The sequence below is a fragment of the Mizuhopecten yessoensis genome, unplaced genomic scaffold (genome assembly GCF_002113885.1).
Source record: "Mizuhopecten yessoensis strain PY_sf001 unplaced genomic scaffold, ASM211388v2 scaffold10797, whole genome shotgun sequence".
NCBI classification, from domain to species: domain Eukaryota; kingdom Metazoa; phylum Mollusca; class Bivalvia; order Pectinida; family Pectinidae; genus Mizuhopecten; species Mizuhopecten yessoensis.
The window spans coordinates 2,307,814-2,326,407 of record NW_018408726.1 but is presented as its reverse complement, the minus strand read 5'-3'; the positions used below and the strand labels follow the sequence as shown (position 1 = coordinate 2,326,407).

The 18,594-nt window shown below is 36.5% G+C and overlaps 1 protein-coding gene across 5 annotated transcripts in view; it reads right to left on the bottom strand.

Annotated features, from left to right (window-relative positions):
• LOC110462500 (filamin-A-like) overlaps window positions 1-18,594 on the bottom strand; it is a 77,892-nt gene that overhangs the window by 9,445 nt on the left and 49,853 nt on the right. For 4 of the 5 annotated variants that reach the window (XM_021516467.1, XM_021516468.1, XM_021516470.1 and 1 more), the window contains 4 exons: window positions 3,008-3,151; window positions 2,647-2,769; window positions 866-1,012; window positions 94-198 (listed from right to left, as the gene is read on the bottom strand). In XM_021516467.1, the coding sequence (XP_021372142.1) occupies window positions 94-198; window positions 866-1,012; window positions 2,647-2,769; window positions 3,008-3,151 (519 nt within the window). Of the gene's footprint in view, window positions 1-22; window positions 199-865; window positions 1,013-2,646; window positions 2,770-3,007; window positions 3,152-18,594 lie in introns of all 5 variants that reach the window. The other variant, XR_002464291.1, reaches the window with a different exon arrangement.

Sequence of the window (18,594 nt, the reverse complement as noted above, 5' to 3'; positions counted from 1 at the left end):
GTCCACTACCTCCTGTACTTACCTTCCTCTTCGGGGGTAAAACAGATGACATTCTGCCCCACAGTATGACCGTCCACTACCTCCTGTACTTACCTTCCTCTTCGGGGGTAAAACAGATGACATTCTGCCCCACAGTATGACCGTCCACTATGACTGGCAGGGAAGAGGATGGTCCCTGTACTTCTCCCTTCAAGATGCCTGTAACACAACAATCATTAGAACTTTAACACGACAATTAACCGAGGTTAATAAAACACATAACTCTATTCCTGATTGAATCATTTGGAGATTTTGCACAATTGAAGTCAAAATTAATGATATCATATATACTGCACCACTACATTTTATGCAATTGTTTGCAAATATTTTATAAAAACTTGAATTTTGTTTTTACCTTACAAAATTCATTATCATAGAAACTTGTAGAAATATCATTCTATGTTTACAAGTCAAAACCTCAAATCTTCATCGCTTTGCTCCAGAATTAATCTGTGGACAAACCACATAGAAATGTGTTTTTATCTGTCTGGTTTAAATGGTAGATCTCTTTTCCCATTAACTGCTGATTACACGAGACCCTGGAGATATCTTACCTGGACCTCTTTTCCCATTAACTGCTGATTACACGAGACCCTGGAGACATCTTACCTGGATCTATTTTCCCATTAACTGATGATTACACGAGACCCTGGAGATATCTTACCTGGATCTATTTTCCCATTAACTGATTACACGAGACCCTGGGGACATCTTACCTGGACCTCTTTTCCCATTAACTGCTGATTACACGAGCCCCTGGGGACATCTTACCTGGATCTCTTTTCCCATTAACTGCTGATTACACGAGACCCTGGGGACATCTTACCTGGACCTGCCTGTGACACGTCAAACACAAGGCGCTTCTCCTCCCCAACAATCAGTTTCACTCTTTCCTGGCTGTCCATCAAGGTCTGCCAGCCACCATAAATCTTCACCTTCCTTGGGTCCACGATCTTAGGGTGGAAAGGACTCCCTGTCAAACAATGGAAAGGTTTAGACTGAACAGAGATGTACTACATGTAAATAATATACATTAACTCATTCATTCCTGAAATTTCATAATGAACTATTCCAACCTTTGAATTTCTTAATTATTACTATTTAATTATAATCCTATTATGACAGTTTTCTATCTAATGGTATGTGCACTATGATGTAGTCATATGTTGGTGACTTGTTGTGAGCTATAATAGATATAGTCATATTTTGGTGACTTATCCTGAGCTATAATAGATGTACTGACATACCTGGGATGTTTTTGGTGACTTGTTGTGAGCTATAATAGATATAGTCATATTTTGGTGACTTGTCGTGAGCTATAATAGATATACTGACATACCTGGGATGTTTTTAGTAACTTGTCGTGAGCTATAATAGATGTACTGACACACCTGGGATGTTTTTGGTGACTTGTTGTGAGGTATAATAGATGTACTGACATACCTGGGATGTTTTCGGTGACTTGTTGTAAGCTATAATAGATGTACTGACATACCTAGGAGGTTTTTGGTGACTTGTTGTGAGCTATAAAAGATGTACTGACATACCTGGGATGTTTATATGTTGGTGACTTGTTGTGAGCTATAATAGATATAGTCATATTTTGGTGACTTGTCGTGAGCTATAATAGATTTACTGACATACCTGGGATGTTTTTTGTGACTTGTTGTGAGCTATAATAGATATAGTCATATTTTGGTGACTTGTCGTGAGCTATAAGAGATGTACTGACATACCTGGGATTTTTTTGGTGACTTGTTGTGAGCTATAAAAGATGTACTGACATACCTGGGATGTTTTTAGTAACTTGTCGTGAGCTATAATAGATGTACTGACACACCTGGGATGTTTTTGGTGACTTGTTGTGAGGTATAATAGATGTACTGACATACCTGGGAGCTTTTTGGTGACTTGTCATGAGCTATAATAGATGTACTGACATACCCGGGATGTTTTTGGTGACTTGTTGTGAGCAATAATAGATGTACTGACATACCTGGGAGCTTTTTGGTGACTTGTCATGAGCTATAATAGATGTACTGACATACCCGGGATGTTTTTGGTGACTTGTTGTGAGGTATAATAGATGTACTGACATACCTGGGATGTTTTCGGTGACTTGTCGTGAGCTATAATAGATATACTGACATACCTGGGATGTTTTTAGTAACTTGTCGTGAGCTATAATAGATGTACTGACACACCTGGGATGTTTTTGGTGACTTGTTGTATCTATAATGGATGTACTGACATACCTGGGATGTTTTCGGTGACTTGTTGTGAGCTATAATAGATGTTCTGACATACCTGGGATGTTTTTGGTGACTTGTCGGGAGCTATAATAGATGTACTGACATACCCGGGATGTTTTTGGTGACTTGTTGTGAGCAATAATAGATGTACTGACATACCTGGGGTGTTTTCGGTGACTTGTCGTGAGCTATAATAGATTTACTGACATACCTGGGATGTTTTTTGTGACTTGTTGTGAGCTATAATAGATATAGTCATATTTTGGTGACTTATCCTGAGCTATGATAGATGTACTGACATACCTGGGATGTTTTTGGTGACTTGTCGGGAGCTATAATAGATGTACTGACATACCTGGGATGTTTTTGCCATTCCACTGGAGCTGTAGATTGAACACGCCCACCTCTACAGGGACGTAAGTACACACGTACCGGTCACCTGAAGGCTCTATTGTTGTCTTGGCAATGGAGTTTGGGCCTGAAAAAAGGATAAAATAATTTCAATATCTTAAAACAAGCTGAAGACAAAAATATTACTGTTTATAATAGACATTCTATAGAAAAGAAAGATGAGGTTAAAACCAGAGACGTATATATCACATATATAAAAACCATGTAATATATTGGTAGGGTCATAAGTCACTTCAGTTTGATAAGATCCCCACCACTCTTATTAACATATTACAGTATTGGTACAGCATTATCAGATAGCTCACCATCAACTTGTACTCCCAGTTCTCCCCTCCTCTTCCCGACATCAACGTAAAATGTGGCCACATTGTCCTCTTCTCCACGGAACAGTCCATCTCCGTCGGCTGTGGGGAGACCTCCCTCGTCAATGTTCTGGATAAACGGACAGCCTGTAACAGACAAAATAATATTACAAAAAAAAACATTTAGAAAAATCAGAAATGCACTGATGCTGTATTTACCTCTCATCGATCAGGTTATTTTCATACCTTATTAAAAACAAAGATCCATTTTGTCAAAAGCCATTCATGCCCTGGTTGAGCAATGTTTATGTCTTGAAACCAGGGTGTGGATTTTCACATACAGAGCACCACAAATAATATCATTATTATAGAATACAATTGTATTATAATATTATCATATTAATGATTCTCAAAAATGCTATTCAACAACACCATTCTACAAAAACTGTTATTATTGGATATGATCATATGCATAATACAGCTTACTTCAAATATGATCACAAAATATTTGGTTAATAAAAAAAAATCATAAAACATTACCGGTAATTAGAATCAATTTAAAATGGGAAAGATAACAGGAATATTTCATGAAGCTTCTGCTATGCTTCGACAACTTATCATCAGACATCTATAGTGTTCTGTAGAAACAAGAACTTACCTGCTGGTTACAAGTTTATTTTCATATCCTTCAATAACCCATTATATTCACCATCATGTTCCATTTTTCAAAACTTCTCTGAGAAAATCAAGCCAGTTATCTCCCCTGAATGACCACTTCTGATCACTTACCCGAGATATTTATGTAGGACACATGTTTCCCAGTTGTCTCCCTTGGCTGATCTGAGGACGACTGCACTTGAACACTATACAACATTCCGTCTGTAGGCCTTACATTATAAATTGTCACTTGTTTCTCATTGTCATTATTTGAGTTTGTGGCCCCTATGCGTAAATCTTTAATTAAGTTTCCTCCTGAACTGTGCAGTGATGCATTACTTGAAGTAGTACTACGCCTTTTTCTTTTCAAGTCTTCCCTCTTTTGAAATACAGATATTCGTTCTGTGACAGTTCTATTGTCAATATCTGACTCGTTAGAAGCTTCTGATTCACCTGATAAAGATAGGTGGCCAGTTGAGCCTTTAAATGAAAAGGACATTGCGAAGTCAGAGGGAGGGGATCTAGGATTTTGTGCCACTGTATCCTCGTACTCCTGAATGCTCTGTCTTTGTTTTTCCATTCGAGTTTTAAGTGTCTGACTAATATCATGATCAGGAGGTGGTTTTGTTTCTGACTGTTTTTCAAGACGTTTTCTCAACATCTGAGTTAAGTGATCTTCAAACGACGTCATTTCTGATGGTGGCGATTTTGGCAAATTTTCTGCAGACTTTTCATACTCTTGAATGCTCTGTCTCTGTTTCTCCATTCGATCTTTTAATGTTCGACTTGCAAAATGATTTTCCAAATTTGCTAGTAATGCTTTATTTGCAAACACTTTTTTTGTTGGTCTGTTTCTGGTTTGGTTAAAGTTCACATCACCTTTGCCGTCCTCCTTGACACTAGGAGCTCGATCAACATTGCTTCGTTTTTTTAGCACCATATTTAGCTCTTTGACTAGCTGATCCTGAAGTTTTGAACCAGGATCCTTCTTAATAGAAGTCTTAAATATAATTGGTTGAGCCATTACAGGACTTAGTGTTCGACTTTGAGGTGAAGTTGGGGAGGATGTCCGGTTGCTGAAACAGCTGATAGATAAATCTAAATGAGCTGGTAATGACCGTGGGTTAGAACTTTTGTTGTCAGTATCAACTTTTGACACCTCTGAATTTTCTCCATCAGTATTTGTAATACTTTTCACCATCACTCCCGAGTCTTCAGAATCAGCAACATCCTTTTTCTCCGGCACTGATGAGATGTTGGAGACGGTCGAGTCAGAGACTGCAGAATGTGCGGGCGATTTTCGTGGAGTGGAAGCAGCGGACACAGATGAACCTGTATCACCCACACCAAATGACACCGAACTCGTGTCATCATCGTCCGTTGTGTCTGTGTATTTTTGGCGTAAAATATCCCGCAACTCACCAAGAACATCATCTACATTAATTTCCTTTCCTTCGGCATCTTTTTCAGTGTCTGACATCTTGGTATTGTATTTTGGCCTTAACTAGTATATCTCATGCTTATGATCATTTAATAAAAATTCTGTAAAAAATGCAAACAAACATTTTAAGAAATAGATACTGCCTTGTATAAAATATACCCCCTTTGTCTTTACGTATCTATTCCCCCATAAGAAATGGTAACAGCTTCATTGTACGATACAAGGTTTCTCAATAGTAAGTATCATCTCTTCTCAGTCAATACACATAATAAGCAATATTCCAGATTTGAAGCAAAATATGGTTAGAAACTAGTAGAATAAGATCCAGTTATTGTGGAAGATTAAATTGAATTCCCTTTCACAAATATTTAGATTCTATGCAAGCTTACAAACCAACAAACCTGCTTTATATATTGCACAGTTAGCTCCAAGTATTAAGCAGACATTAAATCAACTTAAATGCGGACATTCAAAAATTATACATGTATTCCTTATAAGCCAGATATATCAAACAGATATATTATTTAATGAATTTGAAATTCAATCTATCCAATATGTGTACATAATGTCTGGAGCCAAACTTTATTCATAACCTTGTCATGTTATAGGTAATTCATGTACGTTTATATTTTGATTCCACTGAACCGCCCATTGTATTAGACCTCGGCATGTCACAAGTGTACAAGATCTGCTTGGTGCACTACAGGTAGGTCACTACAGGTAGGACGTTACAGGTAGGCATTTTAATAATAATACACCTATTACAGGTATGCCTTATATATATGTTAGCTGTTTTAAGGTCACATAAAACCCTATAGTCTATATTTGTATTAGAATACTGGAACTAGGGTACATTTTAATCTCGATTAGTTTCTATCACAAAGGATTCATTTACGGTATATTTACAAATCTATCTTCTATTGGCAAATCTATGCTGTATTTCAAAACTAACACCTCTACTGAATAGCTTTGTGAATGTCTATTTTGATCATGTTTTCACCATTCATGTTTCCATTAATTCAATCACCCCTGGAAATTCGTAATAAACTATTACAATCTTTGAATTAGAAGAGTTCAAATGTGTCTTCAGGGGGGAATGAGTTGAGTATGCTTAAAAACCAACCACTGAAAACCATAGGAAAACCACAAAGTATTCAAAGAAAACTATGAGAAATGTCAACTGACTTCAATCCATATTATAAATGAAATAGATTCTCAATGACACATATTTAAATATGAATGATTCAATACTTCAGCCTCGAGAATGGAATATTCATTACAATAAAACAAGTTTTGATATCACATCAACCAAAGCCATATATCAAGAAGACTGAATCACCCACCATTGACAAACATGAAACATTTTCTCTAAGTCATCCCACAAGAATGTGCCTAATTAGAAAATCATGAATAAATAAAAACATTTGTGAATTACATTTTTGTACAATAGCACATAAATTGAAACTATTTCACTTATTGTCAAGTGGTATTTAATCCTTTTGGGGTTATTCATTCACAGATTATGATATTGACCAACAAATAACTTAGTTTTCCCTTCTTTTTTTTGACAGTAGAGGAGACGGATTAAGTTGACCATACATTAATATTACTTTCCCCTAGACTTTACAGAAGTGGAGTCGAATGGAGCTGACCATCATAAATGTAACTTTCCCGTAAACTTTAGAGTAGAGGAGACTGTAAAGGGGATGAATGAAGTTGACCATACATTAATGTAACTTTCTCATGGACCTTACCTTACAGTAAAGGGGACAAATGAAGTTGACCATACATTAATTTAACTTTCCCATAGACTTCAATATATAGGGGATGGGTGAAGTTGACAATGAATTAACATAACTTTCCCCTAGACTTTACAGTAGAGAGGACAGATAAAGTTGACCAGACACTGATATATCTTTCCCCTTGACTTTACACAAGGTGTAGGCGGGATGTGTGAATCGTGTAAATAGAAGACAAAACATCACCGGGTACTTGAGTGAGGACAACAGCTGATGGTGTTCTTGATAAAAAAAACTTCTACAGGTAGAGATCGCTGATGAAAGGTAATTATCTGGAATCTGCAGTGAAAAGAACTTCAGACAAGCTTTGAAATCTGGTTAAACCGGTACTTCGTCAATTGACAGCTTTGTACTGGAGAGACAGTGACGTAATATATTCTCACCATGAACAGTATGTAGGAGATATGTAGGAGGTATTTAGAAAGGCTGGAGCAGTTAAGTTTAAATACTGTCCCTGTGCCTCTTTCTTTTTTAAGTCTTAAATCTTTTATTTGAAAATAAACCTGTTGGAGCTATTTCACTGTATATTTTAACAGTTAAGTCTGAAGTACAGTCTGACCTGATTTAATGTTGACATCATTATTATCAGAAAAAAGTACATACAAAATATAAAACCATGTCAGTTCTCATTAGGAGAATTATTTATCAACAGATATTTGGGATAATTTAATTAGATGATAACATCGTACCTAGTTAATCCTGCCTACACTGATCCTACTGTCCCACATATCTAGACATTGGATTTAGTAACAGACACTGACTAAGGAGATTCACAGAATTAATATGCTGGATATGTGATTATGCGACTCTTTTGCAAACATTAACTGGACAGCAAGGGCCCTGCCATGTTCCTGAGCAACATACTCCCCTCCCCCTGTTTTTTTTTGTTTACTTTTAGTAACAGTGTAAAAGTGACCTTGACCTTAAACAAATTTTAAACCCCTATGGCACATCTACATATCACAGTGTATCCCCATGTCAAATTTCAAAATGTTTCGAATTTTGGATTAGGAGATCAGGACCTTACTCCCAGGGTCTATTTTATTCAACAGTAAACTTGATCATTAAAATAAATGTTAAACATCTACATAACACAGTGTATCACCATGTCAAATTTCAAAAAGGTCAGTCTTTCAGTTTCGGAAATAATCTCCAGAATCAACAGTGTGGGCAGACAGACAGACAGACAGACAGACAGATACTGTGATTACTATAGGGCACTCACATCTCTACATATAAATCTCTGCTGAGAAATGAATGCAACATTGCTGCACATAGTATGATCTACAGTCAATACCTTTACAATATACTATGATATAGCGTCATATTCCGAAACGGAACTGTATAGATTTGTGGAAGGTTTTAATTGTCCATAGGATTACAGTCACCTTCTAGCTCTAATGGTAAAGGGACAAACTGGGAAGCTGGGGGTTGCTGGTTGTATATTTCTTTATGGAAATTTAAAATAAACTTTCTGATGATATCAAGCACTACTTTCTCTACAAACAGCCTGCTTCATTGTTTACTGTGGGACAGAAAGTTGATACCGCTGAACCATGACAAACATATTGATTACATTTTATTGATTAGTTACCTGGGGAAAGTAGTTTACCTGCCACATAAAACCTGGGTAGCATATTGAACGTCCACTCTACAGACCCGTGGTATTATCATCCCAATGTGAAATAGACATAAACAGTCAATAATCCCTGTTTTATGCCCTTTGACAATACAGCATATCTTCATTACCTTTTATTGTTTTGATTTTATTACCCGATAAATACCCTCCACCAACACTGTCTCTTTACAATGCAATACACACTGAAAGGTAAATCCTACCTAATCTTGCACGCCAAAGACACAACATATTGGCCACTTAAACCTGCCTAATCTGACATTCTGGGGAACACAACATATTGGTCACTTTAACCTGTCTAAACTGACATTCTGTGGAACACAACAAAATTGTCAGATTAAGCAACATATTGGCCACTTAAACCTGCCTAATCTGACATTCTGGGGAACACAACATTTTGGTCACTTTAACCTGTCTAAACTGACATTCTGTGGAACACAACAAAATTGTCAGATTAAGCAACATATTGGTCACTTTAACCTGTCTAATCTGACATCCTGTGGGACACAGTAAAATGGTCAGATTAAGCAACATATTGGTCACTTTAACCTGTCTAATCTGACATGTGAGACACATTGGGATAAACCTGTCTAATCTGACATCCTGAATGACATAACATACTGGTCAGATGAATCTGTCTAATCTGAAACCCTGTGGTATACAACATATTGATAACTTTAACTTGTCCAATCTGACATCCTATGAGAAATAGCATATTGGTAAGAAAAAACAACATATTGGTCAAATTAACTTGTCTGATCTGGCAATGTGGGACACAACATATTTGTCAAATTAACCTGTCTAATCTGACACTGGGACAAAGGATATTGGTGAGATTAACCTAACTTATCTGACACCCTGCGGGACACAACATATTGGTCCAATTAACCAGTCTAATCTGACACTGGTCACAACATATTGGTAAATTAACCTGCCTAATCTAACATTGTTGGACACAAAATATTGGTCAGCTTACCCTGTCTAATCTGACAAAGTGGACACAACATATTGGTCACTTAAACCTGCCTAATCTGAAACCCTGTAAGAAACAACACAATGATCAGATTAACCTTTCTAATCTGACATCCTGTGGGAAACATCATATTTGTCAGGTCAGACTAGAAGTAGCAATACACAAGTATTCAGTAGTTTTCAATTAGAAATAGGTTTACAGCCTGTTGGTTTAAAAAGAGGTCAGTCTTCTCAGGGGTTGGATTATACAGAGTTTACAGTGTCTCTTCTTGTTAATTTCCCTCAAACAACATTTTTAACTGGCCACTTATTACATGGGCACAAAACATGTTCTCACCAATAACAACACAACGACTTCTCATCAATGTCTCACTGTTGTTTTAGTCATACACAGCTGATGCATTATATACGTGTTCGCCTCACCATCAATACAAATATTTATATCCTGTTAATAAATGTCTACATTATAATCAATACATAAGGTACCTATTAGTTGTTTTAAAGCAGAGTGTATTAATTGTTTACATCATGAAAAAAAATGGAGAAAACACCCTAGAACAAAACGTGACGTCTAGGAGGGTCTGCAATATTTTGCAATAAACCAATCTAAACAAAATAATTTGTTACATGGTTTTATTAAAACTCTTTGTAGCACTTCTGAAACTAATGAAGCCATTTAATAGACACTAGTTTAAAACGCTAAAAACACTATCAGATACACGCATAGTTACGCTGTACTAAGAAGAAATCAATATATATCGTGTTAGGGCTGCAATAGTATATCGTATCCTATTGTTATACTTGCTTGTGTATCGTAGCACCTGTTTTGTCTGCCTGAATCGTGATACACTTACAGTACTTAAATTATCAATACATTTTTTATCAAGTGTATTTTTGCATCATACCGTGATAGGTATCGTATCGTGGTACTTATCGTATCCTAAGCATCATACCGTGATAGGTACCGTATTGTGAGATATACATATTGTTACAGCCCTTCATTATGTATTACGTACTATACACATTAGCAGGGCGGTTTCATGGTGTATGTCTCGACTGACTCACAGTGGATGTGCAATCAAAGGCCACAGGTTTCTATAACGTATAAAGCGAGTCGGTAAAACAAGGTGAAGCAACTGGACTCCTGTTACAAAAAGGTGGTACAAAATATTTCTATGTATAAACAGATAAAATAAAAGGCGTGAAAACTGCCTCAACCCTACATTTGCACCTTTTCACCAGCTTTCATCCCATATCAAGTGTTTCTCTCAAAGTCTTTAATGACAGATGAATATACATAATAAACATAATCAATGTGTCAGAATTCTTTAACACCAGTCCCATTTGATAACACTGTCTGTAGGAGATGAATCCCAGACGGATTTGACATTACATTGTATTCCAGTCTTTGTTCCCTTCATAACTATCTGTAATATTGTGTTTCTATAAACCTGACATTCACTTTTTTCATCTTTTTTTCTTCAAAATTTGTAAAGAAAAAGAAGTGAATTTTATAATGTCCTACGCATCATGTTTACCGCATGTCCTAGCTCCAAAATCAGCATTTAAATAATACCGGACAGATGCAAATTAAACTTCAACTAATTAAAATGTTAATTTATTAAATGACACCATTAAACATTTTAAAATACAGAAACAGCCAACATAGGAATTATATCATTTGACAGTCTTATGCATTATTCTCATCTTTAAATACTACAGGTTTTTTTTCATTCATGTAATAATTCTTGATTTAAAACTTTCACCTGCATTGCATATCTGAAATACTCAAATAATCCAGGCACAGTTGATATTTAATCCTTGTTAGGCTGGCTATAATCCAACGATAACTTACAGGTAACTCATTGACATCCACAGGTAAATCACAATTATCAGCCACAGGTAATCACAATTATCAGGTAGAATTCGGAAAATGATGCTCACACTCACGGGACGCCCCATCCATGGTACATTTTAAAATTTGCCAAATTTAGGAAAGAGTCAATACTCTTCATCCAAGTGCTGTTTCAATAATGAAACACTGAAAGCACACTGGTAGCTCATATGACATCTGTGGTGCGTCACACACACAGCAAGATGTGAACACCAATACTCCAACTGTCGTCAACTTTCAACAAAATGATATTATGGGATGGCTGAAACACCGACATCTGCAGACATCTCAGTAAAAATACCCGATCACAATTACCGGCTCAGCGGGCTCAGCGCCACAGCATGGTTAACTAGCGACAATGTCACGGTCCACTGACTGTCAGTGTATTTACATCAGGCCTATATAGTATGGTAGGGTATTGATTGATTTTCACCTGTCCTTGTCTGTTGTGTATGACCATCAGTTTGAGCTGGTTACTCATCTTAAATATACATCATTATTTATAAAATACATTATGGTATTAAACGTACTAGAAGGCATCAACTGTGTACCTGATCTACTCAGTAATGGGTGGGTAAATGGAAAATCCTCATAAGTAACGAAATAAGATACACAGATCTCATAGTGCTAGCTTTTACCGATACGAATCAATAAAATTAACTTTTGGTGTAAATAGCCAGTTCAAACTATGACCACACTGCTTTATCATTGATTTGTCAACAGAAAGATCTCTGGATTTTTTTTTTTATTAAAGAATCCATGTTCAATTTAATAACAACTTCTTCCATCATATATTTAATCTGCGATCTATTGGACATAATTCAATAAACAATATATAAATAAATCTAAGTTACATTTTAAAGGTTACCTGAAAAAATTTAACTTATTTAGGACCCACTTAACAGCTAAAGCCAGATTAAGGAATAATCCAGTCAATGAAAACATGACATTAGTGAATTACTCTACTACAGCAGTAGGTATATATGTGTGTGGCTACTCTATAAGGAATGAGGTCTGAACTCATTCACCCCTGAAATTTCATAAAGAACTTTTCCAACTTTTGAATTAGAAGAGTTCAAATGTGTCTTCAGGGGTGAATGAGTTAATTTTCTGGTCTGTACACCTAAATGATCCAGTCTACCCAGTTATTGAAATGCATGCATTTCTACAATGATAATGTAGTATTTCATTTCACTAGAGTGAGACTGGTGAATCATGTTGAGCTATAAACAAACAGGGACAATATATAAGTTTTAAACATAAAAGTATCAACAAGATGCCCAGAGGGCCTGTATCGCTCTCCTGTTTCTTTTGTTACATAGGTAGCTTCAGACCAAATTTGGCAACTAAAACACAAGACATTTTAACATCTCTTAAACACTTCTTAAGATATTGTTGTTTGAAATTTCAAATTTGAATTTCAAAGCTTTTATCCCACATTGACCTTCGACTCCGCCTAGCACTTTTACTTGACATTTGACCTCATTACTGTAATAAAGAAAAAGATTTGCACTGCTGGTCTACATAGCATACCAAATATCATGACTCTAGATCAAATGCTTCTTCAGAATATCATTGTTTAAACTTTTCAACATATTTGAACCATGTGACCTTGAAAGTAAGTCAAGGTCATTTTAATGAGGAAAGTTTATAGCATTCCATCCAGGTACCTACTGGCAAAATATCATGACCCTAGGTCTACCAGATCTTCAGAAGAAGTCGTACAAAAAAAAGTGACGGACGGACAGGCCAGGTGAGCTAAAAACTTGTTATTTTCAGTTAAAAAACATATAGGCAAGTTACCCTATGCACTACAGAAACTGGTTCCGATTAAAATGGAAATTTGAAAAATGCAAATCTGTTAAAAGAACAGATCATCTTCACACAGAATTAACTTTGGCTTTAAATTAGAACATGAAATATTTTTATGTTAAGGAAGATTATGTACCAAAATAAAATTTAATAACAATGAGTAGATTCTCCTAAAAAGAAAATAGCACCTTTACAAGGACTATAATTAGAGTTATAGACAGCATATAAATCTACATAGAATGTTCCTTAGGGTCAAATGTAGTGGACGGACAATAGCACCTGTTTAAACTGGAAACAAATATTATCCAGGCAGTGATGAGAAAACATTATTTTATGAAATTGTCACACTCCTCCGAGACTGTCACCTCCTTCTACCAGACTGTAACATGATCCTTGTAACCACAGACTTTTTTTAATTTATCATGTAAATTGATGCATGGCTTCATGTATTCATTATAATATATTCTATTTTTCACATTTCAGTGACATAATGTTTTGTTATGAAATATGTTTTAAAGTTACATAAACAACTCAGAATGGTTTCACTCAAACTGTCTGCAAAAATAATACGTATGAGGTTCATGTTTAACGTCCTATTAACAGCTAAGGTCATTACAGGACGTTCCTCCATGTGTGTAATGCATGTGTAAACAGTGAAGGTCATTACAGGACGTTCCACCATGTGTGTAATGCATGTGTAAACAGCTAAGGTCATTACAGGACGTTCCTCCATGTGTGTAATGCATGTGTAAACAGCTAAGGTCATTACAGGACATTCTTCCATGTGTGTAATGCATGTGTAAACAGCGAAGGTCATTACAGGACGTTTCTCCATGTGTATACATGTGCATTTGTGTGCTGGGCGCAGGTTAATTTGGGGTATTTGCCTCCTTGCGAGAGTGTGAAACTGATGCCATGACAAATACACCAAGCATAGCGTTCATACGTATTACATTATGCTGACAACAGGTTGACCAGTTGTTGCCATTACCATAAATACTGAATGTTTAGCTCAGAGGACTGAACCCATTGCCTTCCTCACCAGGGCAAATTTTCAACACTAAAACCATAGCTCAGGGGACTGAACCCATTGCCTTCCTCACCAGGGCAAATGTTCAACCCTAAAACCATAGCTCAGGGGACAGAACCCATTGCCTTCCTCACCAGGGCAAACTTTCAACACTAAAACCATAGCTCAGGGGACTGAACCCATTGCCTTCCCCACCAGGGCAAATTTTCAACACTAAAACCATAGCTCAGAGGACTGAACCCATTGCCTTCCTCACCAGGGCAAATGTTCAACCCTAAAACCATAGCTCAGGGGACAGAACCCATTGCCTTCCTCACCAGGGCAAATTTTCAACACTAAAACGATAGCTCAGAGGACTGGACCCATTGCCTTCCTCACCAGGGCAAATTTTCAACACTAAAACGATAGCTCAGAGGACTGGACCCATTGCCTTCCTCACCAGGGCAAATTTTCAGCACTAAAACCATAGCTCAGAGGACTGAACCCATGGCCTTCCTCCCCAGGGCAAATGTTCAACACTAAAACCATAGCTCAGGGGACAGAACCCATTGCCTTCCTCACCAGGGCAAACTTTCAACACTAAAACCATAGCTCAGGGGACTGAACCCATTGCCTTCCTCACCAGGGCAAACTTTCAGCACTAAAACCATAGCTCAGGGGACTGAACCCATTGCCTTCCTCACCAGGGCAAATGTTCAACCCTAAAACCATAGCTCAGGGGACAGAACCCATTGCCTTCCTCACCAGGGCAAACTTTCAGCACTAAAACCATAGCTCAGGGGACTGAACCCATTGCCTTCCTCACCAGGGCAAATTTTCAACACTAAAACCATATCTCAGAGGACTGAACCCATTGCCTTCCTCACCAGGGCAAACTTTCAGCACTAAAACCATAGCTCAGGGGACTGAACCCATTGCCTTCCTCACCAGGGCAAATGTTCAACCCTAAAACCATAGCTCAGGGGACAGAACCCATTGCCTTCCTCACCAGGGCAAACTTTCAACACTAAAACCATAGCTCAGGGGACTGAACCCATTGCCTTCCCCACCAGGGCAAATTTTCGACTACAGCCCAAAGAGAGATATTGTGAAATGAATGAAAAGGAAACTTGACAATTCAAACATGTACTAGCTACTGTGCAATTACTTTTATGCAGAAAAAGTAACATGTATATTTAGACATTTAAAGGCATCAATGTCCATTTTAATTGTCTTTTTCTTTCCTGGAGAAAATACTACGATACTTTCAGTGATTGTGTTTAGGTCAATATGCATCTTTTTAAGGGCTAAATTGCAGCCTTTTCCCCTGGAAAATTTTAGCGGTCTTTCCTAAAATAATTGTGCTTTTTCCCAATTTGCAAGCAAAAACCCCTTTTGAATGTATTGGCAAGTTATCGGATTGCTGTATTTATATGCAGATTTCCCAATTTTGTGAAACTGTCCAATATCATCTTATTCAAAAAAGCACAGGTCGCTGTCAAATAGAGAAGAAAACCCCCGACTGATATTGGTCACTCATCAGTGAATTCAAATGTTCTTAAATCCATTTGACCTGATCAGTATTTCAGTGAATGTACAAAATATTGATTTAAACTAAATTATCATAAATATATTTTAATTTATAAAACAACATATAGATCCCTGACAAGAACACATCCTTAATTACTTCATACATACACACAGCTTTTTTCATCCCAAGCAAGAAACCTTTCTTCCATTAACTAATTCACCCCTGAAATTTCATAATAAACAACTCCAACCTTTGAATTGGAAGAGTTCACATGTGTTTTCAGGGGTGAAAGAGTTAAACATTACACTGGTCAAACAACACAACTTTGAATGTGGTTTGCAAAAAGCCACTCCCAACCAGGAATCAAGTCTTAATGCCTCTTACCTCACGAGAACCTCACGTCAATTGAAAAATGTTTGTCAAGTAGCTGTACATCCTGAAATGTCCTTGATTTTTTGTCGATTTCACGATGTCAAAGTGTTAAGGCTAAACTGGTATTTTTGCGTTTTTTGCAGGTAACTTTAAATTCCTGAAGCCCAATCCTGTTTAGCTTCCCATCTTGTTTAAAGTTTCTAGCAAGGTGAATACGGTCTCTTCAACTAAATATGAACATCATGTACTAGTACTTGGTACACAGCAGACTGTTGTCCTACCTGTTTATACTCATAATCTGATGTATTCGGGTAGTGTAGGTCTTTGAATTGGCGACCTAACATTTAAAGGTCCTATCAGACTTGCCAAACAAGTAAATTGAGTTCAATAATACAAATATTGACATTTCATTGACATCCTCGCCTGGTCCATAACACTGCCAACACGCCATTATACAAACTGTTATCAACAGAAATATTACCCACGGCACCTGACCAAGCATTATCAGTTTCATTATAACCATATTTAATTTCCAATCAAATTAGTAAACGTCAAACAAATTTAGAAAGACTTAAAATTTAAATACACATCGTAAATTTAGAATTTGATCATGCAGCAAATATCAATTGATCAGAAGTATCATGTCTACCTGTAACACACGTTTTGTTATATAAAGCTGCTGAGATTCTATCAACATTCAAACTAGGATTATAAGATAACATAATCAGATACCTATTTATACATGTCATTTATAGGTTTTAACAGATTTTCAACACAACTGACCACAGAAATATTTTCTTCCCCAAGAAACGTACCGATATAACACAGACATAACCCTTAGCAGGTGCCCGTCCAATTCTGCTGCCATTGTTACGCTACTCACTCACAGGATAGCCAGACTTTACGTTTTTGTCGCAGCAATAGAAAAATATCAACCAAAACAAAGATAATTATGATGAAATATTTTAAAATATTAATGCAATATGTAACTGAGATCAACTGTCTTTTGTATTTTATAATCTTTGTTCTCAGACGTCCATTTCAGGGTGTCATGAAAATATATATATTAAACTAACGACACCAAGCTACTCTGATGAATTGGATTGCTGCATAGCATGACATAAAATAATATTTATTAAAATATTTATAAACCTGGACAAACATTTGATACTTTTAAATCAAAGCAGATCGTATGTTAGCACAGTGTACTAAGCTTATCTGAAAATAGACCCCAACCAGGTTAAAAACATTTTACTTGCGCAGGATTATTCCATTAAATATGTAGGTCATATATTGTCACTACCAAGTAATAACAATTGGGGAATAGAGTCAATATCTATATTACAAGTATCCTATCTATTTATAGAAATGGAAAGTGTTTCTAAAATATACAAATGCCTCAATGGAGCTTAACCTTAATCTTACCAAACAAATGGAGCTGAACGCAAAATCCAACCAAGTTAGCGAAGTGGAAAATACAGGTCACAGTGACCTTATACAAGTGCGCTAAAAACAAAAATGGCAACAGGTGGCCATCTTGGATTTTGACAGTTAAAATTTGTTATCGCTAACTCACAGAAAGCACTGGAGGGATCTTTCTCAAATCTGATATGTAGATAGTTGTGCATGTTTCCTTTTGAGACTGATTGGATACACAATATGGCCGACAGACCAGCGTGTCGGATTTTGACAGTGTGATTTATGAAATTCCAGGATAAATTTTGTAAAAATTTGGTTTATCATATTGGAATTTCAATATCCTTTAATTTCCTCAGCCTGGTACGAGTCATTTGAAGATTAAAATTATGTTTGACATGGAAATGGCCATATCATAATTCATTTATGTCGTTCACACTGTCAATAGCTATAAGTAATATGTCAGAATCATTAACAATCCTGGAAGTGGAAGGATATGTCACATGTAGAGAAGATATGTCACATGTAGAGTAGATATGTCACATGTAGAGTAGATATGTCACATGTAGAGTAGATATGTCACATGTAGAGAAGATATGTCACATGTAGAGAAGATATGTCACATGTAGAGTAGATATGTCACATGTAGAGTAGATATGTCACATGTAGAGTAGATATGTCACATGTAGAGAAGATATGTCACATGTAGAGAAGATATGTCACATGTAGAGTAGATATGTCACATGTAGAGTAGATATGTCACATGTAGAGTAGATATGTCACATGTAGAGAAGATATGTCACATGTAGAGAAGATATGTCACATGTAGAGTAGATATGTCACATGTAGAGTAGATATGTCACATGTAGAGAAGATATGTCACATGTAGAGTAGATATGTCACATGTAGAGTAGATATGTCACATGTAGAGTAGATATGTCACATGTAGAGTAGATATGTCACATGTAGAGTAGATATGTCACATGTAGAGTAGATATGTCACATGTAGAGTAGATATGTCACATGTAGAGTAGATATGTCACATGTAGAG